Genomic DNA, 27857 nt, shown 5'->3' on the forward strand with positions numbered 1-27857 from the left:
TACTTGAATCACCAACCAGTACACAAAGGAAACCACCTACTGATCCCTGTATCCCTTTGCTTTTGAGTATAGCCATGATTATAAGCAGAAAGGAGCTGCTGGAGCAGGTCAGGGAAATTAAAAGACAAACAAACAAAAAACAAACCCACCCAAAAACCAGAACAAACAAAAAACAAACTTAAAAAAAAAATGTTCCGAAGATGTCATAGTAACAGCTCCCTGGAAGAAAGAGGAAGGCTGACTCTGTCATTTCTAATGTGCATTATGGCAAGAAAAAAGCAATTAAAAATAATAATGGTATTAAATAAGTGCCACTGTGTTACTTATCGTACAAAATACAGTAAGTGGTATTAAAACAATGCCTCTACTATTAAAAATCATTGGGATTCAGAATGACCGAGGAAGGAATTGGCCCGTAGGATGAGAACCTGGGTTGTAAGCAGTCAATAGGGACGGGGTTTAAAAAAGTCAGTTTTCTAACTAAAGCATTTTTCTTCTAACAGCAAAACACTTGTGCAAAAAGACATCAACTAAAAAAAACGTAAGATAAATCCTTTATGTTGACGGCTGAAATTTTGCCTAGGCCATTCTTGAATTTTTTTTTTTAACAAGAAATACTCTTACACAAACACCCCCTAGCTTATGAAATCCACTGTGGGCACTTGCAGACAACTTCCTGGTGACAGTCCAGCTGGGTGTCCAGCCCCCGCGGAGCTCACCTGCAGGAAGATGTCCTGGCAGCAGAGAAACTCGTTCTTCTTCATGATCGACTCGGCGGTCAGGAGCAGTTCGTTCTTACTGAGAGCAGGCTCGCTCTGGCACGGGAAGACTGCCTCAAGTATCAAAAGGAAATGGTGTGATGTGTGGGGGCGGTGGAAGGCCAGTAGTATTTAAAAAAGACATTTACAAGAGACAAAACGACCTTACTCAGAGCTTTTAGCAATCTGATGTTTTTTCTTTCAAAACCGATTTCATTTAATTAACTTATTTATTTATGGGGAGGGGGGTAACTAGGCTTGTTCACTGATTCATTCATTCATTCATGTATAGAGGAGGTACGGGGGATTGAACCCAGAACCTTGTGCATGCTAAGCACGCGCTCTCCCACTTAAGCTATACCCTCCCCACTAAAAACCAATTTTAGACTCTACCTTTAACATGAAGGTGAAAACAGGATAAACTGAAACTCCATCTTACACAAAGACTTGTATATTATTCAGTGGGTATTGTGCCATTACCCCCCAACCTTCACCCCGCCCCAGACTTGCACTAAAACCACATATTGTTTGTTTTTAAACCCAAAATTTCAAGAGTGAAAATACTCCCCACCCCCAAGCTCATAGGTTCCCCAAAGTTTTAATGGCTGCACATCACTCTAATGTATGGACAGACCATTATGATTTGACCTGTCCTCTACTGATGGTCCACGCCTGCTATAAACAATGCTGGAAAAACATTCCCGGCAAACTTACATCATTTCTGTAGGGCAAATTCCTATAAGTGAAATTTAAATGTTGGTCAAAGGCACTCACATTTAAGTTCAGATCAGTATTGTCCAACTACCTCTCAAAAAGGTTGTTCTAAATTATACTCCCAGTTAAAATATGTGAAATGTGCCTGCTTCTCCACCATGACTTTAACATCATCTCTATCACACTTTACTAGACACAGACATGAAGTCAAAGCCCTCTTCCATTGGCATTTGATTACCACCAATAACTAGACTTTGAAATTGAGAAACTATTTTTCCTTAAATATTTAGGAAAATTATGCAGAGTAACACAAAAAGAAAAATACTAACTCAGTAGACATGACAGCATTAACTGTGTGCTATGCCAAAGGGTACATTCCTTCTAAAGAAACGCCCGCGAAAATACTCTAACCCCAGATATAATGCTTAATCTTACTTTGATGTTGTCCAGAACCCTTTTGAACTCTAAGGGTTCATCTTTCCCCTCCATAGCTGCAGGATCTAAGCCATCTCCCCCATAAATGAACTGGATGATATCGCCCGTAGAGCTTCGGACTGTCAAATCATACTGCGAGCAAAGATCTTCAAGGGACTTCACGAGCCTTCTCTGCAGGAAAAGGAGGAGAGGAAACAAAAGCTCAGCTGCTTTGAGAAGACTAGTCACGTGTGCAGAGGATGAGATTTGCAACTCTGAGTTTCAAGGTTAACAGCACTTAATTGCATAAAAACATTTTTATTAGGTATCTCCTAAAAGAGTCCCCCGACCCCAAGAACAACGAACCCACAAGTGCCTCACTAGCCTGTGGAGTGGGATTTAGGACATGTTCTAACCTCCAGCACTTGAGTGTGTTTTAGAATACATGCAATTTAGACCCTATTACCCCCAAAGGACTCTGCAAACACTGTTTTCCTAGGCTATTTGCCTTTCCTCTCTGTCTCCCTAAGGTATAAATTAATGCAATTGCTTTACATGTCTAAGCACAACTTAATCCAGGACCCCTGTGGACTTCAGTATGAATTACAGAGGATCAGGTGCAGGCCCTCTTCTGGGATGGTGGGGAAGAAGAGAGAACAGGAACAGCATTGTGTCTGAACCAGCAGGCAGCAGCCATTTCTCAAAACTGCTTAGGGAGGACCTTCCACCAGAACACTCCAGCCAGCAATGTGATGGGGGCCCAGTGAGTTAAAGAGAAAAGAAAAAAGTCTTCCTCCAGGCAACTACCAAACAAAAACCCTTCATGCCAGAACTAACTTGTTCTAGGTTAACACACTGGTCGGGGAAAGCCATACTCTCTACTTCAAAAAGTAAAGACGAAAAATAAAGTCAATAGACATTCTAGCAGGAGTGGTAAGAGCATTTCACAGTCTGTTAGATTTCTGACAAAAGCAGCACACTTCAAAACTAAAGGGCAACTTCCCAAGAAAAGATGATTAAAAGGGAAGCAGTATCAGCACTGCTACACGAGGTACAGATGAGGTTATGGAAACAGGTGTCTACTGACTCGAGCCCATCTCACCCTCCTCATCCCTGTTTGTTCTGGCTCACTCTTTCGCATCTCTGGTTTATCATTCCTGGTTTCCCAGCTTGCAAAGGGCCGTGCTTCACAATCCCCAGTGGGGAGAGAGGGGACACAAAGCCACAGCAGTTCGTGGCCCAGCAACTTGGAGTGTTAACTTCATCATGTGTTGTTAAGTAGATAAAAACATAGGAAACAAACATAGATTATGTATGGAGTATAGAGTAGAAATGAGAACTAGAGACTGGAGAGAAATCCTTTGCTTGTGGTCTTATGGAAGAACAAAACGGGGATGGATTTTCACCCCTCTGCCGTCAGGTACTTTCGTGGCACTCTGAGCAGCATCAGGCACAGGAAAGCATCTAGCTCAGCTCTGTCCCCCGAGCCTACCATTCTACAGTTGTACACACAGCGGAGTGTCCTGCAAGTGTCCAAGCCCTCCTGCAGGCACTGGAACAAGTTCTTGGAGTCCCTCAGAATGATATGAACAATGGGCGACATAAACAGCTGCACAGTGAGAAGCAGAGCTTTCTCAACTCATACCAGGAGGTAGGTACTGTCGCCCCATCTCCGTGTATCTGGGAGCAGAGACTCAGTGAGATTTGACAGAGTGCCCCAGGATGCACCTCCGGTCCATGCTGTCCTCCAGCAGGGCTTTGGTACACGATTCCGACCTGGTCTTCATCGTTCGAGGAATATTACATGATTTGGAAAATATTACCATTTTATGATGTTTATTTCTAGGGCACCTACTACATCTCTCAATTTTTCCTTTTAAATACCAAGACTAGATTAATTAGAGCTCAGGTACAAAGTATGCAAACACAGTGATCAGGATCTGCAGGCCCTGTCCTGCTCCACTGCTAAGGGCCTACATTTCTTCCAGTTACCTGCATGTATCCTGTTTCAGCAGTCTTCACGGCTGTGTCGACCAGACCTTCCCGGCCAGCCATCGTGTGAAAGAAAAACTCGGTTGGTGTCAAACCGGAATAGAAGCTATTAGCCACAAAGCCTTTGGCGGCTGGTAGCTAAAGAGAAGCAGGAAAAAAAAAGAAAAGAAAAGAAAAAAAAACAAACAAAGTTTAAGGTCCACAATTCCAAAACCCATTCAAATCAGAAAATGCTTCATCTATAGACTATAAACATCTGGCCAATGTACTCTCTCTCATGTTTTATGCCCTTTCCTAAAAGAAATAATTTGGCCCAAACTATCTTTACCAGAGACAAGGAGGGCAAGGTCCCAGCCAGGGCTGGTGCTAGTGCCAGTGGCAGCCAAGTGGCTCAGGAGAGGGAAACCGAAGCCTGGGCTGCTATCCCTGGAGCGGGCACGCAGTCAAGGACCTAAGCTCAGAGGGCGCCCTGCTGACTGCGGCAGCGTGCCCCTGCCCTGGGAAACTACCCACTCAAGACACCCTTCCTGCAGGCCAGACCTGCCCACCTCCAAAACATAATTGCATGCTGTTATCGTTTACGGGAATTCATCCTGGGGCACTGAAAATATTTTAAAATTAGACTGTGACGATGATCACACAACTCTGTGAATATACTAAGTCTCTGAACTGCATACTTTAAACGGGTGAATACTATGATATATAAAAGGTTATCTAAAAAAAACTGTTAAAAAATACATACATATACAAAACACCATACGAAATACCAAACGGCCTCTGATCTGGAAAGGTCTGTGTTCCTTGGAGGTCAGCCTAGGGAAATAGGCTAACCTCTTGCTTCCATATTTTGTTTAAGGGGCAGCTGGCACACTCACAGGCATTTCCAGGTAAGCACATCTATCCTGATGTCTAGCACTGGATGCCCCTGGCCTCTCTTCTAAGTTGGTCAGGCTTTGACTCTCAGCCTGATGAGCACAGGCAGGTACCATTCCAGTGGCCAGCTGGCTGTCTGACCGCTAGTGAACTCTGATCTAGGGCAGAGAATCTGAGTTCAGATACAGAAAATATCGGTCCTTTCTCAGTACAGCAGTCCTGTCTTCCCAGGAGGGGCTGAACAGGAACCCTGCAGGTCCACAGGGCAGGAGCAGCTGGGGCATCTGTGCTTTAGCGGGAATAACAGCTGACTTCAAACCCAAGTGACCAAATTTGCTCCAAGTTCCTCAGATTTAAGTTTAACAGCTGTCTTCCCTCAAATCCCAGAAAACCCCGACACAGATTTGCCTCTCTCCCTCACTACGCTGACACTAGTGCTCAGGCATGAGTACCCATGGAACCCAGAAGTCATCTAAAAGCAGAGTTTAAGAATTCCAAAGAAAACTTGGAATTTACTGGTTGTTTTACTGTAGTTCACATGATCACTATTTAAAAATTCTTACACTTTTCAGTAAGTGCCCCCGACAAAAAGCATACAGATTGAAAGCACACAGAAGGCAACTACACATTTTAATTACTTCAGGTAAGTCGGATGGGAATCTGAGAGAAAATACACAAGAGGGCACTGGTCCAAGCTTTATAGCTCTGAATTTAACAAGGCTCCTTCTACATGTCTTAGTATAGGCTGCAGATGGAATAACCCTGAACACCCCCACCCTTACACACCAGCTCTAGGAGTTGCCTGGTTGGCATCCCCAGAGCTTCAATCACTCTTTCCTGCACCGCTGAAGGTTGTCCTTCAATGTCGTGCCTGACCCACTACTGCTTACCTTTGAGTGCTTTTCAAAGTGAGGCAAGGACCTGTTTTCAAAGCCATCTGGCACTCGGGAGCCACTGATGGCTTGCTGTCCCACACAGGCAATCATCTGTGATATGTTAATAAAGGAACCTGGGGAAGCAGGTCAGGAATGTAACATTCTTTTAACGAAATAACATTAACTGAAGTGCAAGCAGATCTGTGGGATAAAACAGGAACACAACATAGCACAGGGCCTTATCTTCAAAAAGTTCATAGTCTAGGGACAGTGAAAGACAGAACAATACAGAGTGGAGCTGTCAGTAACACAAAAAAGGCAGAGTGAGCCCTTAGAGGTGCTTGGGGCAAACCAACACTTTGGGGTTGGAGGAAAGACTTCCAGATGAGGCTTCAATAAGGCAGCAGCAACCAGCTGGACTTTTGGAGGACATTATGACTTAGACATAGAAGACATAGGGGAAGAATTCCAAAGTGAGGGAAGAGTGGGAAGCAAAGACGCAGGAATGGGGAAGTGCAGGGTGTGTACCAGAGCAGGGAGTAGGAGAACGTGAGGTGAGAGACAGCCAGCGAGGTTACAGACATTAGACAGAATGGCCAAAAATTCACAGAAATAGGAGAAGCAGGGAGGTTTTGAGTTGGAATGCAGTATCATGAAACCTAATGCTTTTAGGTCCTGCTAACTATGAAAGTTGAGTGTTTTTAACTATCATTAAATACATTATTTTTAAAATCCTTGGCTTTTCTTTTTTTCTCTTTTTTTAAAAATAAAGTCAAGTGTGCTCAAAGCACCCTTAAACTCAGAAATCCACACACAACCAACAAGTTTCTCCAAAGGAGTTAGACTTCCTAAAATGCAAATAATAAAGTCTCTTTTTACGTGTATGATTTAAACAGGTATATGTCCGTATAAACGAAAGGCCTGAAGTTCTGACTCTTGTTTCCTGGAACACGACCGGCCAGCCCACATGGAGGGTGCAGTGACAGCAGCGGCCAGCGGGGGCACTCACCTTTGGAGCCGCACAGAGCCATGGTGAGGGGGCTGTTGCTCTTATCCAGCTCCCGGAGGCAGGCGCTGCCGGCGTGGTCTCGGATCACAGACAGCTCCTTCAGGATCAAAGCCTGCCGGGAGAAAGGCTCCGTGACCATACACATTCAACACGGCATTTAAGGAAATGTGAAAAATTTCAGCAAGACGTCAGATTTCCAGCAGATAAAGAAGACCAAGATGTCCCATCTATACAGATTGACATATTCTAGAAGGTTCTACAATCAGTGTGCAAGAAAAAAATGATTAGTAACAAATCTTGGAAAACCCTTTAAATGGCCAATAAAATAGAATGTACACGGCTTTGCAGACAGCACCCTATATGACAATGTATCTGTATACGTGTCACTGCGTGTATACACACCTGAATATCTGATAAAGTACGATATGTAGTATGTACTGAAAGAGAATTGCTGGTACTATTTATAAAATCTGTCTCTCTGCTTTTTCTTGCCAAGCACACATTTGAATTCCCACCAGTCAAGCATGTGATGAGGTGACTCTATAGGAATATTCTAGTCCATGAGCTCATCCAGATTGTCATTCCACAACTTAGGAGGCTGAATCAGGTAGGGGACAAGGTTCCATTAAAAATGAGTACAGTCGAGGCCTCAAGTAATATTCTAGGTGAGAAACATCCATTTCTTTCTCTCTCTCTCTGTTTCTCTTTAAGATATAGTGAGATTAAGAATGAGCTCATTGTGAACACCTCACACAACTCTGCTTTCTCTTTGCTTTAGAAAGTTCAGTTCGTCAGAAAATTTCTTATTGCTCAAAGCCTGTCTTCCATTCTTAAGAAGCTTTAACTCAGAGTTAAAGCTCTGAGCCCCAGGATACCGGGGAGGCAGAAGAGAGCCAGGCAGCACCCTGGTACAATCAGACTGCTGACCTGGACTGCTTCAGGGAAAACACAGGGCTCTCAGAAGCTGCAGGTGATTCTGACTCTGGCATGTGCGGGTCCAGTTCTCAGCTAGCCTAGCTTCAGATGTGAGGGGGCAGCAGGCCGGTATGTGACTCTCAGACATGAATTAACCGAGTCTCTTTCAAAGACTCTTCATTCAAAGAGCTGCGGTGTCAGTCTCTAGTCGGATGATGATGGAAACAGAAAGGGCAGAGGCACTGAAGTACCGGCTACAGATAGGGCCCAAGTGTGACGCTGGAACAAGAGTAGCCCCGTGTGCCTGGATGAACAGATGGCCGTGTTCTCACCACCCAGAATGTGAAACTCGGAAGGGATGCAACAGATTTGATGGGAGGCCCTCTCCTCACTAGACAAATGAGAACACACACAGGCAGTGTAGGGCAGAGATGGGACGCTGCCTTTCCTTCCCACGTCCCTCTGCTGCCTTGTCTTCACGGCCTGCAGCGCCACCCAGCGATGAGGTGGCTAAACTGACACGAAGAGCCAGGCTCACCTCTAGGGTCTCCTCAGCAGTGCAGCCTGGCTGCTGCTGCAGCTTGCCCGTGTTCAGGGCTTCGATGTACTCATCACATTTTTTATAGCCAGCGTTCAGCAGCTCGTACTTCGCCTTCAGCAGTCCCTGGCCAGGCGTGACGTCACCAATTCCAATTGAGAACCCACGGTTAGCTGTAGAAAAGTTGGCAGGTGAAGCAGGAAGAGAGAGCCAAAGACATTAGTCAACCCACTGCATGGAACCAAGTTTATACCTTCAGAGACTCTGTCACAAAGCAATTAAATAAAAACTTCATAGGGGAGGGTATAGCTCAGTGGTAGAGCACATGCTTAGCATGCAAGGGGTCCTGGGTTCAATCCCTAGTGCCTCCTCTAGAAAATAAATAAACAAATAAACCTAATTACCTTGCCCCATCCCTCCCAAAAACCTTCCTGTATCAGTTTATAGGCAGTTACACAAAAACGACTAAGACTCACTGGCTCCTCTCGGAGACCTCACAACCTAGCGGGGAGTACAATGATGTTTCAGCTAACTGGACATAAAGCAGACCACCACCAAATACTAAAGAGAATCTGAGAAAGCCAGTCATGGAAGTGAGCCAACTGACTGGTAGTTCTTAGAGCATTGCAGAGACCTCTCTGCCCCGATTCTCTTTTCAGAAATCATTAAAAAATACAGAGAATAAGAGACAAGTGTAAACTTCACCTTTGATTGAACTATACATCATCAATAATCCTAACCCTAATATCTGTAGCAAGTGGGTGGATGGGAGGTGCCTGGCTTAGTAAGGTGGGGAAGGGGATGCCCAAAAGTGGCTGTGGAAAGGAGGGCCCCTGAGCCTAGAAAGTCTCAGAGACGAAATCCTTAGGTTCTGCTGGAGATGATGTATGTACCAGAGACAGGGAACCCTGGTGGAAAGTTTGTACCAGCACACCTCGTTTTACTGTACTTCACAGAGACTGCATTTTCTACATTATTGAAGGTCTGTGGCAACCTTGTGTTGAGCAAGTCTATCAGCACCATGTTTCCAAAAGCATTTGGTTACTCTGTGCCTGTGTCAAATTCTGGACACAATATTTCAAACTTTTTCACTATTGTATTTGTTCCAGTGATCTGTGATCAGTGGTATCTGATGTTACTACTAGGACTCACTGAAGGCTCAGATGATCAGCATTTTTTAGCTATGAAGTAATTTTAATTAAGGTATGCACATCGTTTTTTAAGACACAATGCTATTGCACACTTAACAGACTACAGTGTAGTGTAAACATAACTTTTACATGCACTGGAAAACCAAAAACTTCATGTGACTTGCCTGACTGTGATTTTCGCTTTATTGTGGTGGTCTGGAACCAAAGCTGTGATGTCTCTGAGGCCTGCCTATCTGAGAAACAGGCACCAGGCCCTGACTCCCGTGGGAGATGGGAGTTTACTCCCCAGGAGTGGAAGCAGACAGCCTCTGGATTTGCGGGGTAGGGAAGCACTAGGCGTAGACGGGCGGGGATGACTGAAAATCAGGGCATATTCCATGGCTGAGATCCCTTAGCCCCATTCCCGGTCCAGCCCCCAGAATTGCAGCAGCCAGGTCTCTACCTTTGGGAAGGAGACTGAGATTAGAAGGTATGTCTCTGGAGAAACCAAGTCTGCCTAGAGAAAAGTGTAACTGATGGGGATATTTGGTAGCTCAATAAAAAAGCGGGTGTCCAGCTCAATCAAGGAACTGAGAGGTCCGTTGACCAGTGAGCTCCATTTCCAATCAGGGCTTTAGTGCTTCACTCCTACAATAGGAATGACAACCAGGGACCACCAGACATTTGAGGAAAGTCTCTACCATGAAAGACAGAAGACAACAAACAAACAGAAATAAACAAACTTAAAAGAAAGAGATAACTCAGGGAACAAATAAAACTGAGTAATATTCTCTCACAGTGATAGAGAAGATGTATCTGGGGATGAAGGATAGGAGGGAAGGAAGGAAGAAAGAAGAACTGCCTGTAAATAAAAACAATGGTTAGAAACTAAAGATATGATAGCAAAAATTAAAAAAAGATCACTAGAACTGTTAAAAGTGAATTCAGAAACAAAGAAATGGACAACAGTGTAAAGAAGATAAGAAAATCAGAGAATCAATCCAAGAACTCTTTTAGGCAATTAACAGAAATTCCAAAAAGAACAGAGAAAGCAAAGGAGAGAAAAGAATAATAATAATAAAAAATCCAGAACTGAGGGACACATGTTGCAGATTAAGAGAGCTTACCTAGAACAGAATGCTCAGGGCTATGAATGATAAAAGACCCATCCCAAGGTTGCATCATTGTGAGCTTTCAGGATGCCAGAAATAACAAAGACTCTCAAATCCAGCCAGAGTCAAGTGTAAGAGTGGACTAAAGACGTTCAGGGGCATACAGAAAATCTGACCCGTGGCATGCTCCAAGCACAAGCAAGCAAAGGAAACAGAACAGTGTGACACAGTAGGACAATACTGAGTAACCTGGTAGAGCTGAATCATCCCAGAGATGACAGCCGTGCACAGGTAGGTACCTTGGAAGCAGCTCATGAAGGGCCTTTTATGCAACAACTCTATCTGACAGGCATTAGGGAGCTACTGTAGCTTTTGAGCCGAGCACGGAAAAGCAAATTCAAATCTGTAGCCAAACTAGTCAGTATAGAATTCATTTCATTAAGAAAAGCATAAATGGCTTAGCCTGGGACAAGTATCCTTTTCTTTGTGTGGGTATGTGTGTGGGGTGGGGGGATGAAACAACAGTAAAATAACCCCCTAAACCCCAACAACTTACAGCCACAAAACGAGGAGGCTGATACTCACAGAGGTAGACGGGAGCCAGCCTGGCAAGCCGTGACATTGCATCGGCAGCTTCGTTCTGCCCCCAGTCTCGTAGCAAAATATAAAAAATATTGTTCTTGGATCCTGATCCCAGGGTTCCTTTGTCCATGCTGCCACTCATCAACTCGCTGTTCTGGATGGTAACGTCTGGAAGGAAACAATGATTATGCACTTACACAAACAATTATTACTTTGCCTCATTCTGAAATCAACTTGAGGCAGTTGAGAAAATTTGTTCCTGTATTAAAAGTTAAAGCAGAGCAAATAGAAATTATCTTAAAAAACTTTTTTTTTGAGGAAAGAAAAAAGAGAAACCTAAAAACCTTTGAAAAGCATGAAAGGTCTAGTTAGTTACTCTCTAGTCCTAACTGTGAAGTGTGCTAGTTGACCCCCCTTATCTGTGAACTGTGGATGACAGTACCAAGCTCTTGCCGTCTTTATGTCATGGGGATATTTTGAGCATCAATTCAATCATGTACACACACCGCTGTTTATAAAGCACTTTGTCACACACCTAAGATATTGAAAACTAACAATGGTACCATCACAAATAGCCTAAACAAGAACAAAATGAAATTTGTATCTAGAAAGAAATGGAACCCAGTCTAAAACAAGAAGCCAAAATACCTAAAAGACCAGAGTGTTATTTTCAAAAGAATGGTTATAGACCTGGGAAAAATTGGTGCTCTTCAAAACGTTTATTCTTCAACATGAGACAGCAGAAAATCCCGACCTTCAGAGAGACTCTGCAGTTCAGTTCTTCAGTACAGAGTCCTGCAGATCCACTTCTGGTGACAAGGCCTTGCTAGCAAAACCCAGTCTAAATCAGTGCCACTTAAAGCAGCCAGCTGGGGAACTGCCTGTTAAAGCCAGTATCTAGACAGTCAATGCTGCCTGAATGCACTGGTCTGTGGATCAGACTTTGGGTTGAACCAGTCTAGGTGACACAGATGGCTTGCAATTAAATCCTCTCACATTTGATCTTCATGGTATCAAAAAAACCTACTGACCAGGTGAGGCAGGCAAAAAAGATTACAGTCTTTTCAGTTATACATTTTAGTCCTACTTTTAGACAATGAACACATTTTTGGACATAAAAGAGTAAATTATATGCCTTAAATAATGAGACTCTTGTATGGCAAAAAACAACAAAAAAGGGTAGAATAAAAGGATTTGCGTTAATTGACAGAAACAAGTCATTTAAGACAAAACACATTTGGAGAGAACATTCTAATCACTGGGTTGGTCATGTGTCTATATGATCTTTACCTTTTAGAGAAATACCAGATGCATTTCCCTGAAAAACAAAGTTCCTGCCTAAGGCCTTAGGGAAACATGGGATTTCCGGACTAAGTGATGGCAACTATTGGCCACTTGCTCTCCTGACCTCTTAGCCCCACCCTGTTGCTTGAACTCACAGGAATCATTGACACAGAGATCTTCTCCTTTGCCACAGTACTGCTTGCCCTTGGTTCGGAGGTTGGCTCTCACTGGATTGTCATCGCTGGGTCTGAGGATGACACTGAAGATCTGCTTTCCCGTCCACAAGGTGACAGGCTGAAGGAGGGAAGGAAGCCAGAGCATCAGCTGGCTGAGCCTGGCCTCAACCGCCCTTCACACAAATGAGGCAAGACTGTCCAGGGATCACCCGCCAACCCGGCATCAGGACATCCGTACAGTCACACACACAGCTGGCGTACAAACCTTTAATATCGTAGGGGGCGGGAGGCGGACTTTAATTTTCTCATCCTTGCCCACCAATATTGAAGCGATGATTTGGCAAGCCTTGGCTCGGTCAAAGAAAGTGTCCTTAAGAGTGAGGAGATAGGCACCTGAGAACATTAAGAAACAATACAAAACAAAGAAGAGGAATACAATTGTGAGAAAAGTCACAAGGTTTCAATTTTAAAATAAATGTGAACTATTACTGGGAGAGTGAGGTAAAACATACAGCCACTTATTGGCTCTCTCTTCCAACGAGAATCCAAGCTCCACCAGGAAAGGGACCTTGTTTTACTCATTGCTGTATATCCAGCATTTAGAAAAATAAAAATGTCTCATGTACGGAAGGAGCTCACTAAATGCTTGCTGGTTCAGTGAACAAGCAGCCAATACAAAGTGTCTCAAGTAGGTCCACAATCCCAGTCAGTAAACAACAGAATTAAACACAGGCAATTAAACAGCTTTTCAAGCCACCACATGAATCATGGAGAATGAGAATCTTCCTGTTCCACAGTCTCTTTTCAAGTGAATTCTATAGCCCACCTGTCAGAAAATCCTGAATAGCAGCAATTAGTGGTTCTCCGTTCCTTGGGGTGACAAGATTTGCTTTAGTCTGAAGGAAAAATGAACACAGTAAGTTAGCCATTCTTGGATGCTTGATACAACCCCAAAGATCGGCCCACAAAGACTCTGAATTGCTATGAATAAAGAGTAGCAGGAAGATGAGGCTGAGAACTGGAAGCCAGGGGTCCTCAATCCCAGCTTTGTCACTCACTTCCGGCTCCTTCATCTCAGTCCAGCTCTTCCCTCTCCTGTCAAGGGGAGAGGAAAGATACCAGCAAGACTGACCTTAGAGGTTCGTACCAACACTCAAATTCTGAGTGAAGTTGCTTTGGGTTCCTATAAAGAACCCTATAGGTGTAAGACGTTATTGTTATTAACAAGTGCTCTCCTCCAAAGGAAATTTACTGCTATGAATGATGAGTAGCACTGTGTTATCTTTGAAGTCAATCAATCCCACTCTCTCCATAGTGACAGCAGAACAGTCAAATTTCTCCAAAGACATTAAGAGTTAAAATGTAACAAGTGCATACCTTGGCAAAAATGGGTGCTTCTTGCTCAGTGCATGATTAACCAATTTAAAGAAGATTCTGTGCATCAAAGTGTAGCATTTGCTCAATTTTTTTTTAAACTGAGAAGTAACTGACCATGATACCCAACACCCAAGTTTCTGCTACACCCTGATCTTACCTTTTCACAACTGGCGCTCATGTGTCTATTTTCTCCTAGGAGCCCATGACAGGGCCGAAGACACCCACTCTGCTCAGTTCCCTGCCTCCCAGAGGAACTAACTCCCTAACATACTGTAGGGTGTTTTCAAACAGGACACGTTTCCTTCCCCTCCTTTTAAGGAGCTGTTACTCAGGTACTGGGCTGCACCACCCTACATACCCCCATCAGAACAAGGGCCTCCGCTTTAGCTTCCTCTGTTTGAGGAAGATGAAGGTTCATTTCGTCACCATCAAAATCTGCATTGTAGGGTGTACAGACACATTCGTTAAATCTGAAGGTCCGGTGGGGCTTGACCCTGGCCTGTGGAATACAAAACAAAAAACAAAACAGGAGGACTTAAGTCATTTATCCAAAAGCTTTTTAGTTACAACATTAAAAAATGTCTTCCTGATCTTACAGTCAACTGGCTAAAATCTACACCACGTGTTCTGTTTCTTATAAACATGTAAATTCAATAAATACAGGCCCTTGATAGGAAAAAAAAAAAACCTTTTCAAGAGCAGGAAAAAAAAAGGCTTCCGGGAGAATTGGACACTTTAGATTAAGAAAGTAAATGTCTAATATGTTCTGGCAAGTGATATGTCACTTGTAGACTCATTCAAATAGCTTTATCAGATCAAAACAATGCAATAAATTTGTTTTAATACTATGAGGCAAACATCAACACAGGAGCCATGAGAAAGGGGTTCCCACTGGTCAACGCTGTCACAGTTTGCTATCAAAAGATTAATGGCAGAAGTTAATTAAAACACACTGACTAGATAAAAACCCATGAGTTTATGATGACGTTGAAAAAAGGGAAAGCCAAAACAAAACAAAAACCACAAACCAATCTAGTTTGAAGAAACTGAGCACCAACTTTTTAATCCCCTAAACTGACAAAAAAGGAAAAATAATAGACATTAATGCTGCCTTTCTTTTACAAATTCTATTTTTGGGTAAGTAAATAAGTCATAATTAACAAGGGAGAATTGTTCATTACAAGAATGGTAGGTATTAAAAGTGAAAGAAATGATAGAAAAATCACCATTTTGCAATCCCAATAAAATAATATATAGGCAATGATCATAAATGGAGAATGAGACCATCAGAGAAAAGGATGAGGAACTTTTCAAGAGAGGCCCCAGGCTGAAGCATCTGAATCCCTAACCTCCTTAGCATACCTAAGAGTGGGCCAGCCAGACAACGTGTTTCCTCAAATACGGCGAGAGGAAGTAGCCAGCACCACCTATGAGGTATTTTGGCCAGAAAGTTGAACCTGAATCTGATTGTGCTTTGAAAGTTAATTTCCAGTTTACAGAAATAAGAGGAAGCATGAAGGAATCCTTAGCGCCACACACAGGCAGACAGAGAACATGTGACATTTTTCAGGAAAAATGACCTTGTTTTTTCAACAATGACACTGAAATTAAAAGGAGGGGGGACAGTCCTAGATTAGATAGAGGCTTAATACATGTATCAACTAAATGTAATGTGTAGACAGACTTTGCATCCTGCTTTGAACAAACTAGCTGCAAAAAGTCTTTTGAGATACCTGGGTGAACCTCACTATGGATGGGGTACCAGACAACACCGAGGAATGACTTCACTGTGAGGCGTGACAGTTATGTGTGTCTTACAGAAGTAAACTGAACACACACAGAAAAAAGACATGAGTTCATCAAAGGAAAAAGAGAGGAAAAAAAGTGTGGCACAATCTTGAAAATTACCGAAAATACAGAGGATGGGAATGTGTGAGTTCATCACCAAATTCTTTCTACTTTTGGATATATCTGAAGATTTTCAAGCAAAAATATTTCTATGTTAAAATGCCCCAGAGCTAATCAAAAGTTTCCAGCAAGGGAAGGCTTTTGTTCGCCTCCTACATCTCCATAATAATAACTCCATAATCATGAACTGCTTCTTTGGTATTTCCACCACTGAGCAAAAGGACTGATGTAATGTTTTTATAAGCTACTGGAAAAAAAAATCTACAAAAACACTACCTTAGGAGTCTGTCTGCAAATGCTCAGGGATTTAATGGCTTTGCAGATAGGAGAATTTATGAATATTTAACAAATTAAGTTGCATCTTGTTTCCATTTTAAATCTCCAGAAAAAGAAACTGCTGCTGCTGCAAAAACTAAACCACCCCCCAAAATATGGTTTAAGGTCTTAGTTGGAGAACTGCTGCAAAGAGAAATCCTGTAAGCATTTTAGGTCCTTAGTTAACATGCTACGTTAAAACAAGCCAACTTTCTGCTGTATCTACTTTACCTAAGTTTGTGGGCACATGTATATGTATATATTTTGTTGCAAGTGAAATCACAGTAGCCACTTTCAAACTAACTTTCAATTAGTTCCTGTTTTACTGTTGCATGACTAGTAAGTTATAAATATTAAAAACATTGAAGGGAAGCTTGAAACTTAGGAGTTTCACTCAAACTAAAAAGTGAGAGAAGAGGAAAACAAAAAGTGATGAAAATCTGTGATTACTGGCAATTTAAATTTTAGAAGTTTGGAACTTAGTACAGCACATGCAGAAAATACAAACCAGTCTTGTACTCACCAGATGCGCCATGATGCTCAGTTTGTGCAGCGAGGGCTGCCGATTGAACAGGACCACATCTCCATCTATCAGGTGTCTCTCCACGATGTCCCCGTACTTGAGCTCCTGAGCCATCTTTTCCCTGTTTCCGTATTTCAAAAACCTTAACATACAATAAGAGATGTGGTCTGTGAGAACAAAGTTTCCTCAGCAAGTGTCTCCCTCTTCATATCAGGATTCAGTCTCTGAAATGATGACATTTCATTGAATTTAAGATGCCTCCATATGCCAGCAATTAAACTACGACAAATTGATTGTAAAATATATCTTACTTTTAGAAATGTTGAAATACGAAAAAAAGTATGTCTTGGAATCACAGAAATAGAGAACCAGCTTCTCCCACGCGGCCCTGTTGCTGTTTTAATCTCATGAAATAAAAAGGCACTGGTGATCAGTGCATCTGGCTGTGGAAAGCCAGAACTGGCAAAATGAGTGCCTCCTGGGTTATGAGCACACCTAGGTGACCTCAGAGCACCCCAGGTGACACAGAAAATGACCTGCTTTCATGTCCCAATGAGTTTCGTCCACATAGGTCCAATAACATCAAACACTAAAGAACAAATGAACACTGTGAATAGTCAACAAGCAAACAGAGTAAACAACGTACCTACAATTTCTGATAGGTAATTTCCACATGCTAAAATATCGCGATTGTACTGTGGACTGTTTTCTGTGGCTGAGTGTGGCAACAGTAAACTTGGTCATGCAAAGGTAGTTATAGCCAATGATACTATGAAAGCATTACCTTTTCATGTGTGTGTGTCTCTGCTGAATGAAATTGGCTCCTGGGTGAACTTCAGGGCCGTTTCGAACCAGTTTCCTCAAAAAGTTGATGTTTGCTTTGTTCACCTGCAGGAGTGAAATAAACACAATGAGATATTGTTAGGTTTTTTAAGCTAGCACACTACACGGAACTGGGTCTCAATCTTTACTTTCCTTGGGTCATTCTAGGAGAAAGAGAGGCACCCCTGGGCACCCTGCTGCTAGGGTCTTGAACATAACGACAGCAATGGAATGGCACCAGGTTCAGGTGTGAACTCGGTCACTCACTTGCTGGGTGACAGGGCCAAGTTCTTTACTGGCCTTTGGTTTCCCCATCAGTAAAACGAGTCAGCTGGACTGATCTGTAGGGACCTTCCAGCATATTCTGTGATCCTAAAAACAGGTGGTAACTTCAACTGCAAGGATTTACCATAGGCTTCTAAGGTTTAAGAGTGGTGACACCAGCACCGGAGGCCCTGGTCTGAATTGCCATGTTCTCCAGCCTCTTGGACAACTGTGAGACACCATCTCAGACAAGAAAACTCTGGACCATTAGTAGCTCAACAAGGGCACTTTACAGAAACTGAACCAGAAGCATCTATGATTTGGGCCAATTATGAATATTAAGGGCAAAGCCAATCAACATCCTCCTGTTACCAGGCCTTGCCATTATTTACAGCTTAGTTAAAAAACAAAGTACCATAGATACCATTTCATACCAGCGATGGTATGAACTGAGGGTAAAGTGGTACAGCCCTGCTGGGTATACACTAGTAGCCCTATAAACCATTCACGTCTTTGGCTCAGTGACTCTAAGGCTTTAAAAGTAATAATTCATCCCAAGAAAATTAACTGGGTGTGGTGTTTACAATTTAGTTACTTTAACACATGAGATACAAACTACAGAAAGATGTCAAATACATTATTTGGAAAACAAAATTGCAAACTTGTGTGTTTAATGTGTATCTGAGGCTACACACACAAGGGCAGACACAGCTGTGGCTGTCTGTGTTGCAGACGTCATACGCGGTGATGTTTGTATGAAACAAACTGGAGAGAGAAACGCGCACATGCCAGACTGCGGGCTGGGTGGGTTACTGGGAATTTTTCACTGTCAGTCGTTTATAATCTCAAAATGCAACATCAAAGACTGAATTCAAAGCAAAATACTGACCAACTTAATGTACTTACCTTCTCAGGAAAAGTTAAAATTTTGGCCACGTGAACTGGCACAGCTACCTCATCAATTCGGAGGTTGGGGTCAGGTGAGATGACTGTTCTGCCAGAAAAATCCACTCTCTTTCCTGAGAGATTGCCTCTAAATCGACCTGAATAAATAAAAATATATCATAGGTCTCCAAGGCACAATGTGTGCTGTTTGGGGGTAAATGACCAGAAAGACCAAGGAAAGCCTGTGATCTCTGTGATCTGGAAAAGATGGACATATGTTCCCCCCAAAAATGAAATAAAGGCAGTAGACTGTCTCCTGCACATGTTGGAACGTACCTTGTTTTCCCTTCAGGCGCTGGACAAAGCCTCTGGTCCATTTCTTGGGCGCCATGTTGAGGGGAATGCCCGAGAGCTCACTGTTAATGTAAAGGGCACACTGCAGCTGCAGGAAATCCCAGTCTTCCATGATCATCTGGGTCTTAGCTCCTGATATCCGATGCTAAAAATGAGCAGAGAATAAACAGAAACAAGCCTGGTCAACCTGACTTTCTCCATCAGAAGTGTCCGCATAGACATACTCCAAAACTTGGAGCTTGGAAATTATAATGAGAAGCACTGACCTTTTTAATGACATCATTTAGAAAGATGATTTCTGTCAATTTCATCGTCAGATCATCTTCATTGGTGCCAGACTTCAAATCACTCACAACAGAGGGTCTGATGCACAGAGGGGGCACTAAAAGCCGTGTGAGAATCAAATCTGAGGGCTTTCCAGCTTCTGGATTCATCAGAAGTAAAGGGACATCTTCAGCTGGGATTCGTTTAAATAAATTCAGAACTACTAAGGGATTCAAGTTTTCCTATGGAAGGAGGGAAGGAAGGAAGGAATCAAATACATGTTGGTTTTCGACAGCCTGGGCAAGGGCTTACTTCTCCATGCCCTCTAACCTATCGACCACTTCACTGAGAATATGTGTAAATGATGACAGAGACTTCCAATAACACGCTACGTTGCAAGAACCCTAAAAACATCCATGCCTTTTATGCCAATAATCTAAGCCACTAATTCCACTTCTCATAATTATTCTAACGAGTATGATTTAAAAAATTAAACAAAGGATCAGCTACAAGGATGTTCACTAAAGCTATTCTTAATAGTGAAAAGTTGGAAACAGCCCAAAAGGTTAATGACTAGATAAAATCATGGTACATCCATACATGGAAAACTATGAAGCCTTTGGGAAAAACAAAAGATCTACAGATTACAAGTGCTAGAGAAGGTATGGAGAAAAGGGAACCTTCCTACACTGTTGGTGGGAATGTAGTTTGGTGCAGCCACTGTGGAAAATAGTATGGAGGATCCTTAAAAAACTGAAAATAGAATTGCCATATGATCCAGCAATCTCACTCCTGGGCATATATCTGGAGAAAACTCTAATTTGAAAAGACACATGCACCCCAGTGTTCACAGTAGCACTGGAAGCAATGTTCATTGACAGATGACTGAATAAAGAAGACATGGTATATATATGCAGTGGAATACTGCTCAGCCATTAAAAAAGAATGAAATAATGCCATTTGCAGCAACATGGATGGATCTGGAAATTGTCATACTAAAATGAAGTAAATCAGAAAGAGAAAGATTAAATACCATATGATATTACCTATATGTGGAACCTAAAATATGATACGAATGACCTTGTTTACAAAACAGAAACAGACTCACAGAAATAGAAACTTATGGTTACCAAAGGGGAAAGAGAGTGGGAAAGGATAAATTAGGAATTTAGGATTAACAGATACAAACTACTATATATAAAATAGATAAACAACAAAGCCCTACTGTATAGCACAGGGAACTATATTCAATATTCTGTAATAAGCCATAATGGAAAAAGATACGAAAAAATATGCATATATAGAAAACTGAATCATTTTGCTGAAGAGCAGAAACTAATACAACATTGTAAATCAACTATATTTCAATTAAAAAAGAGGCTACAGAAATGTGATATTGCCATAAAAGGTGTTCACAAAATATTGATAAGTGAAATAAGCATGTGTACAATATGATCTCATTTTGGGGGAAAATGTACATCTATACAGAAAAGAGGAAATGAAAGAGTTTACCAAGGTGTTTTAACAGGGCTGTCTTTAGGCGAGTGGAATAATAGTCTTTTTTCTTTTTCTTTTTTTATATTTAAACTTTCCCTAGTGAACTTACATTGCCTTTGTATTAACTTCACTTAATGGAAGTGCTGTGCTGTAACAACTTACTCATAATGTAAGTTATCAGAGATGGTCAAAGATCACAGGTAAAAATTGTCAGCTTGTGTCTTGTTGCTGGTTATTTATTAAATGTTCTTGGGATCAGACTACGTGACTGAGACTACATGCTACAAGCAGAATTTGCTATGCGTAACCCAATGAGAAGAAGAACAAAGAAAGTAAAGAAGGAAATGTTTGAACAGCTAGCTGCCGCCCTTAGAACACTGCCAAAAGACAAAGTGTCTATAGTCCTGTCTGGGAGGTGATGGCAGCGCAGCTGGGGAGAAGGAAGGACTCCCACTACAGGCTTTCTGGTCTGGGTCCTTGCGCCCCTGCCTCCCAGTGATGGGCACCTCACTGCCACCTGAAGCAGTCAGGGAAGAAGTCTACAACCAAGAGAATTCTAGAATTTTCCAGCTCACCTGCGCCCTGCCCAGCAGAGGCTCGACTTCTTTGTTATGCTCGATGGCAGTTTCAAAAGACTGAAGGAAATTTGACACGATCGGATCCACCACTTTCTTGTTAGTCTTGTATTTCTCGTGAATTATCTTCAGTAGCCCACATTTCTTTACAGTACCTGTAAGAGTTAATGACCACAGTTGGAAAAAAAAATCAGGTTTTGGTTATGCTAAACTCTGGGACATGTGGTCACAGGAACTACGGGATGAGAGACGAGGCACATCCCGCTCACCGTTAAAGGCGCCACAGTGATGGCATGTGCTCTTCTTCCGGCACTTATCAGAGATTTTCTTCTTCAGCCCTCGCTTCTGGAGGTAGGTCAGGCCAGGCCTCTTTAGATAATCCAGAAACTGCTTCTTCTCCTCCTGGGACAGCATGATGTGGCAGCAGGTTTTACAGATCATCTTTTAAAAGTTAAACAAAACAGATAAAAGAACGAGAGAGGATGAAAAAGTCTTTTCTTTGTAAAATGCCACCTCCACCCCTTGCCCAGAACACTTAACCACATGCACGGATCTACAGGAAGACATGCATAGAAGAAGTCGTGTTCTGCTGGATACTGGCTGTAGTTACAGCCAGCCGGAAAGGTTTTGTTAACTTTTTTTTCTTCATACTGTTCTGTATTGCTTGAATTATTTTTTACAATGCATCCTTACTACTCATTCAATGAAAATCAAGGAAAAAGAATCTTTGAGCAATTTAATTTACTATAAGATAAAATATCATGCGCTTAGTATAATATTTCCTAAGCTCACTTGAACATCCATGGATCAATTAACTCTCAAGTTAATACCCTGGAAATAAACAGATACACGCTTACCTGTAAGATGCCTATAACTGCTCGGAAGTACCCCACATGAAAACACGGCAATTCCAAATCAATGTAACCATAGTGGCCCAGACAGTCAGCCAAGTTCTTCCCACAGGTTTCACAAGGACGGTCCTTCTCACTCGTACCCTGTGGATAAAAACACACCCAATAGTCAACGGAGACCACTGGACAGGGACTCAGAGTCAGGATCACCTGGGAAGCTGCAGGGTATTCACATCCCACTGACCAAAGAGGACTGTGGTCCTTGAGATGTACAGGGGGAATGAGGGAGACGGAAGGAAGCTCTTGCTTCTTCTTATCTGGTAAGTCACCAGTTTCATCAGCAAGTCAAAATACATGGAAGCAGGAAGGGCAGGGGTCTTACCATTCTGTGGTCAAGCACCCCGTACAGCAATGGGGCATGGTTGTTGTCCTGGCTGTACAGGTTCTTACTCACAACCTGGATGTGTGCCTGCTGGCGCATCTCCTCAGCTGACTTCATCCCAAAACAGATGTGGCTTCTGTTCCAAAACAGATTGGAAAGAAATAGGGGAACAGTTGCATCAAAACCACTTACCAAAAATGGCAATTACACATGTGACACACTATAAACAACCTTATCCTTCCGACTCCCTACAGGCTCTGCTCCCCCATTATTACGCTTCCCTTCATCCTGCTGAATCCTTTCCACTTTCACCATCTAACGAATGGAGCTCGCCCGGTCGAGGCTACCTGCCTGCTGCTAAATTCAACAAGAATTTCTCATTTTACTTCTCTGTAGCATTGGCAGTAACCCTCCATCCCTTACCTTGAAATAGTTTCTTCTCATGGCTTTGGTAACACCGTATATGCTTTGAGTTTTTTTCCCTCCCTCTCTGGCTGTTTCTTAAGCCTCTTTTGTGATTTCTTCTAATGCCATTCCTTAAATATTGGCTTCTCTCCCCACCTAGGGTTACAACCTTCATCCTCTTCTCTTCTTTCTACACACTATTCCTGAGTGATTGTGTCACTTGAGTATATGCTGATGTCTATCTAGTCTTGATATGTAGGTTGGCATCTTCTACTCAGCTGGAGATTATACAGATACCTCTTTTTGACAGCTACACAGGCACCTCAAACTCAACAGATCTAAAAGAGAACCAAGAAGTTCCTTTCTCAAATCTGTTCCTTTGTTCATTTTCCCAACAAACTGGGGGTTTACTACATGCCAGGCATCACCCTGAGTGGCCGAGGATACAGACTGAGTAAGACAGACAAGGACCCAGCAAACCTGGAGCTCAATTTCAAGGACGACAAGGCAGAGAATAAACAGATACCCCAAAGTGAGTAGACACAGAGAATGAAAATGATGTGAAGCAGTACAGGAGAGAGCCTGAGGACACTACTTTATGTTGTGTGGTCAGAAAGTCTCTCTGTTAAACTGACATTTCAGCCGAATCCTGAATAAAAGGGAGCCGGCCTCAAGATGATCACGAAGCCAGGCATTGGAAGTAGACAGTAACTAGGACCAGGGTTCCAGGGCCAGTACTAGCTTGGCATTCTCAAAGAACCAAAGGAAACTGGTACACCAGAGCACAGAAAGCTGATGGCATGAGACGAAGTCAGTGAGGTATGCAGGGGCCAGTTCCTCACTTTGGTAGGGAATTTAAATGTTAGTACAAGGGAAAGCTGCTGGAAGATTTCAAGTTGCAGTGTCAGGGATCTAATCTGCATTTTAACAGTCACTTGGGCTGCTTGGTGAGAACAGATTGCATCTGAAAATGGTCAGGGCAGGGCAGCTGGGGTGGATATGGAGAGACCACCTGGGAGGATTCATCCAGGTAAGACCCTCAGTTCCCCCATTCCAGTGGATGGCAACTGTCCACACAGCTGCCCTAACAAGAAATGCTGTGTGTCAGTCTCGCTTCTCCCTTACCTATGCCTCCCAGTGCTGTCAATTTCATACCCTAATCCCTTCTTTTTTTTTAATAGACTTTTTTTTTTTTTAAGAGCAGTTTCAGGTTTACAGCAGAATTGAACAGAAAATACAGAGTTCCCACATAGCCCTCCCCACCCTCAACATCCCTCAATCAGGGTGGCATATTTGGTACAGTCAATGAACCACATGGGCACATTATTATCAACCGAAGTCCATAGTTCACATTAGGGTTCACTCTTGATGTTGTACATTCTATGGGCTTTGACAAATGCATAATGACATGTAGCCACCACTATAGTATCATACAGAATAATTTCATTGCCCTAAAAATCCCTTGTGCTGCATCTACCCATCCCTCCCTCCCTCCCTCTCCCCAAACCCCTGGAAACCACGATCTTTTTATTGTTTCTGTAGCTGTGCCTTTCCCAGAATGTCATTTGGTTGGAATCGTACAGTTTGTAGCCTTTTCAGATTGACTTCTTTCATTTAGTAATACGTCTTTTAAGTTTCTTCCATGTCTTTCATGGCTTGATAGATCTTTTTTTTTTATTGCACATATATTTTTTAATTTACATATATGCACTGTTCATTGTTTCTAAGAACGTTTAGAGCTTTAGCTTTTTAAACTTACATAGTTATCAAAGGAATAAAGCCAACCACAAAATAAGAATTAACTCAAAAAGAGACATATACCCTGCTATTAATAGCAACATTACTTATAATTGCCAAGATACGGAAGCATGCTAAGTGTACATCAACAGTTGAACAGATAATGGAGATGCAGTGTATATATATGTAATGGAACACAAGTCACCTATAAAAAAGGATATTTTGCCATTTGTGGCCCTTCATTCACTTTTTTTTAAAAAATTTCACTTCAAAAACCAGAATTTTATACCTGGCAGAGACATTTCCATTACATCAAAAACAATAAAATACCTAGAAATAAACTTAACCAAGGAGGCTACCTATACTCTGAAAACTGAAATGACACAAAGAAGTGGAAAGATTTCTTGTGCTCTTGGGTTGGAAGAATCAAAACTATCAGAATGGCCACACTACAAAAGGAATCCACTGATCCAATGCAACCCCCCATCAAAATACTCGTGACATTCCTTACAGAACTAGAACAAACAATTCTAAAATTTATAAGGAACCACAAAAGACCCTGAACAGCCAAAGTAATCTTTTGTGGGTCTCTCTCTTTTTTTCCTCTTTCTTCTTTTTGTTCTCTTTTCTTGTGGTCTGATGACTAGAGAAGGTCCTTTAACATTTGTTGTAAAGCTGGTTTGATGGTGCTGAAATCTTTTAGCTTTTGTTTATTTGTGAAGCTTTTGATTTTTCCATCAAGTCTGAACGAGAGCCTTGTTGGATAGAGTATTCAGGGTTACAAGTTTCCCCCTTGCAACACTTTAAATATATAATGCCACTCCCTTCTCGCCTGTAGAGTTCCTGCTGAAAAATCAGCTGATAACCTTATGGGAGTTCCCCTGTATGTTATTCATTGCTTTTTTTCTTGCTAATTTTAATATTTTATCCTTATCCTTGATTGTTGTCAATTTGATGACTATGTGCCTTGGTGTGTTCCTCTTTGGATTGATTCTGTGTGGTACCCTCTGCGCTTCCAGGACTTGGGTGACTATTTCCTTTTCCAAGTTGGGGAAGTTTCAGCGATTCTCTCTCCAAAAATCTTCTCAGGTCCTTTCTCTCTCTGTCCTCTTTCTGGGACCCCTATAATGCGAATATTAAAGCGCTCTCTAATCCCTTCTGAAATCAACTTTTCCATTGACTCTACCACCCCAGTGCAGGCCATTATCCCTCTGCCTGGATCCCTGCCCTGGCCTCCAAGGTCTTCCTCTTTATTCCATCCCCTGAGAATCAGAAGAGATCTTCAAGAAGAAAAACTATCATCAAGACACCCCCCCTCTGCTTAATTAAAACCCTTCAGAGAGTCCTCACTGCCTGCAAGATGACTCCGGAACACAACTTCAAATCTCCTGCTTCCTGCTGATTGTTACCCTTTCTCCCTCCGGTATGCTCCTAGAGGAAGACTGTTTGGTCTGCTTTCTTCTACCTGAACCCCTTTCCCATTTGGTGCTCTCAGAACCCCTTATGCCTACCCTTGTCCTTGCACTTGTCCTACCCAACGCTGACTTCTCTACCTTCTCCAGCTAGACTAGGCAGTAAGGTCTTACTCATGTCATATCTCTAATTCTTATCATTGGGCCCAACACACAGTACTTTCCTCAGTAGGTGTGTGCAGCAGCAACTATTGATTTATTTCTTTAACGGAAACTCTCAGGAGAGACAGTGGCCTAATAAATAACCTCTGAAGAAGGCCCAGAATAGCAGCCACATTTTTCAGACAGCTTTCCATCTGACTGTAGTACAGCTTTTTGGCTGGCAACTCCATCCTTTTGGTCAGCAAATAATACCTCCGTGTCATGGGCTCTGCAACAAAACCAGACCCCGCCCCACGCTGCAATGACGCAAAATTCGCTGGAAGGGGTCATCGTTTGACATCAGGAGAACGCGGCCCATAGGGCGAGGCCCATCGCCAAGGTTCCCACCATATCCCACCTTCTCCGCCCAAGCCCAAGGGACCACCTCGGGCCTGCTGTTCCCCAGATGCAGAAATGCCCTTTACCCGATCAATATTCACCGACGTAACCTAATACTCCTGAATTGTGCCCACAACTTCCATTGATTCCTGGCCCTCCCCTTCCCACTGACCCTCCCCTTCCCACTGACCCTCACCTCTGACCCTTCGAGACTCAAGACCCTGACCTGGCACCTCTCTATCCCTAGTTTCTCCGCCCTTTGGGATTCTTACTCCATCTTACATTTTCTTGGCCACATCCGTCTCCCGGAACTGCTCCTTCACCATGGTGACGGCTGCTGGGGCTCCCTCCTAGAGACTCGTGGAGGTTGACTAGAAACGCGACCCTTCGCACACCACCCGAGGATGCTCCTTGACTCGTTGCTAACACATCTGCGGCATCCTTTCGGCCACCGTAGAGCGCCCCACGTGCCCTCCTCCACTTCCGCTACTCGCTGGCACGTCTGTTAAGAGAGGCTTCCGGAACGTCGCTTTCCGCCTTCTCCCTACCCTGCCATCTAGCGGCTCCTCCCTGAAACTGACCCGATACCTGTCTCCCACCTTAAACAACTCGCAGATTTCTGGATCAAGGGGATACTTATTAAAAGCTCACTTTTTGTAGGGATTACGATTTTCAGAAAAAACAAATTACATAGTTTAAAAAATTTTAATTAGAAAATCACTAGAGAATCCCAGAAAAATAATAGCAATAAATTAAAACGGTCAGTTTTCTGTACTTGAGATAACAAGGGTTTTGAGTCAGGGTTTCCGCAGTTTTCCTAGCAGTAAAATGAAGAAGCTGGTCGAGAGGACCTCCAAGGATACCTTCTAGCTTTACCAGTCTCCAACGCGGGTGGGGAGGCGATTTAAACCTTAACCCGGTTTGCAGGAATTCTAAGTACAGACAATTCAAGATAATGGCCAGGTGCTTGCGTAAACCTAGTCGGCCCAAGCTGTTCCCTCTCCGGATTGGCCAGTTCACGCTCCGGGGGTGTGTCCAAAGAGCGAAGATGCTCAGTCTCAAGCACTTTCAATCAGGCATTGGCGCGGTCGGCCTCGCGGTGTGGCCACGCCCCCACTCGCGTCGCCCGGGGTCCTTCCGTGAGCGTTGATATGATTGGCCGGCAGAAATCAACCCTCTTTTCCTCCCCGGCTGCTTGAAGACCTGCTGCCATCATGGTGAGTCTCCTGGAATCATCCGCCGCATATCGGAGGCATCCTCCGTCCCACAAGTCCCACCGTGTGCACCTAGGCCCGCCGAAGCCTGGTTGCTCATCCCTGGCCGTGTCTGGCGGCAGCCGGTTGCCGAGAGTCCGGGAACCGCCGGCGGGGGAGT

General features: G+C 43.0%; 2 protein-coding genes across 9 annotated transcripts in view; one reads left to right on the plus strand and one right to left on the minus strand.

The window, feature by feature from the left end:
- Nucleotides 1-26984, minus strand: part of POLR3A (RNA polymerase III subunit A) — a 42522-nt gene extending 15538 nt beyond the window's left edge. For both annotated transcript variants that reach the window (XM_074374294.1, XM_074374293.1), the window contains exons 1-21: nt 26766-26984; nt 22390-22525; nt 22014-22151; nt 21426-21597; nt 21157-21311; nt 19087-19326; nt 18803-18965; nt 18488-18624; nt 17280-17383; nt 16496-16637; nt 14108-14248; nt 13199-13268; nt 12638-12765; nt 12352-12490; nt 10916-11080; nt 8089-8261; nt 6636-6747; nt 5642-5760; nt 3879-4016; nt 1908-2078; nt 720-833 (exon numbers count right to left, since the gene is read on the minus strand). In XM_074374294.1, coding sequence (XP_074230395.1) covers nt 720-833; nt 1908-2078; nt 3879-4016; nt 5642-5760; nt 6636-6747; nt 8089-8261; nt 10916-11080; nt 12352-12490; nt 12638-12765; nt 13199-13268; nt 14108-14248; nt 16496-16637; nt 17280-17383; nt 18488-18624; nt 18803-18965; nt 19087-19326; nt 21157-21311; nt 21426-21597; nt 22014-22151; nt 22390-22525; nt 26766-26809 — 2901 coding nt within the window. In that variant the 5' untranslated portion in view covers nt 26810-26984. The remainder of the gene's footprint in view (nt 1-719; nt 834-1907; nt 2079-3878; nt 4017-5641; nt 5761-6635; nt 6748-8088; nt 8262-10915; nt 11081-12351; nt 12491-12637; nt 12766-13198; nt 13269-14107; nt 14249-16495; nt 16638-17279; nt 17384-18487; nt 18625-18802; nt 18966-19086; nt 19327-21156; nt 21312-21425; nt 21598-22013; nt 22152-22389; nt 22526-26765) is intronic.
- Nucleotides 26985-27610: 626 nt separating this feature from the next.
- Nucleotides 27611-27857, plus strand: part of RPS24 (ribosomal protein S24) — a 146204-nt gene continuing 145957 nt past the window's right edge. For all 7 annotated transcript variants that reach the window (XM_074374298.1, XM_074374296.1, XM_074374297.1 and 4 more), the window contains exon 1: nt 27611-27700. In XM_074374298.1, coding sequence (XP_074230399.1) covers nt 27698-27700 — 3 coding nt within the window. In that variant the 5' untranslated portion in view covers nt 27611-27697. The remainder of the gene's footprint in view (nt 27701-27857) is intronic.

Source organism: Camelus bactrianus, chromosome 11, assembly GCF_048773025.1.
Source record: "Camelus bactrianus isolate YW-2024 breed Bactrian camel chromosome 11, ASM4877302v1, whole genome shotgun sequence".
Classification (NCBI taxonomy): domain Eukaryota; kingdom Metazoa; phylum Chordata; class Mammalia; order Artiodactyla; family Camelidae; genus Camelus; species Camelus bactrianus.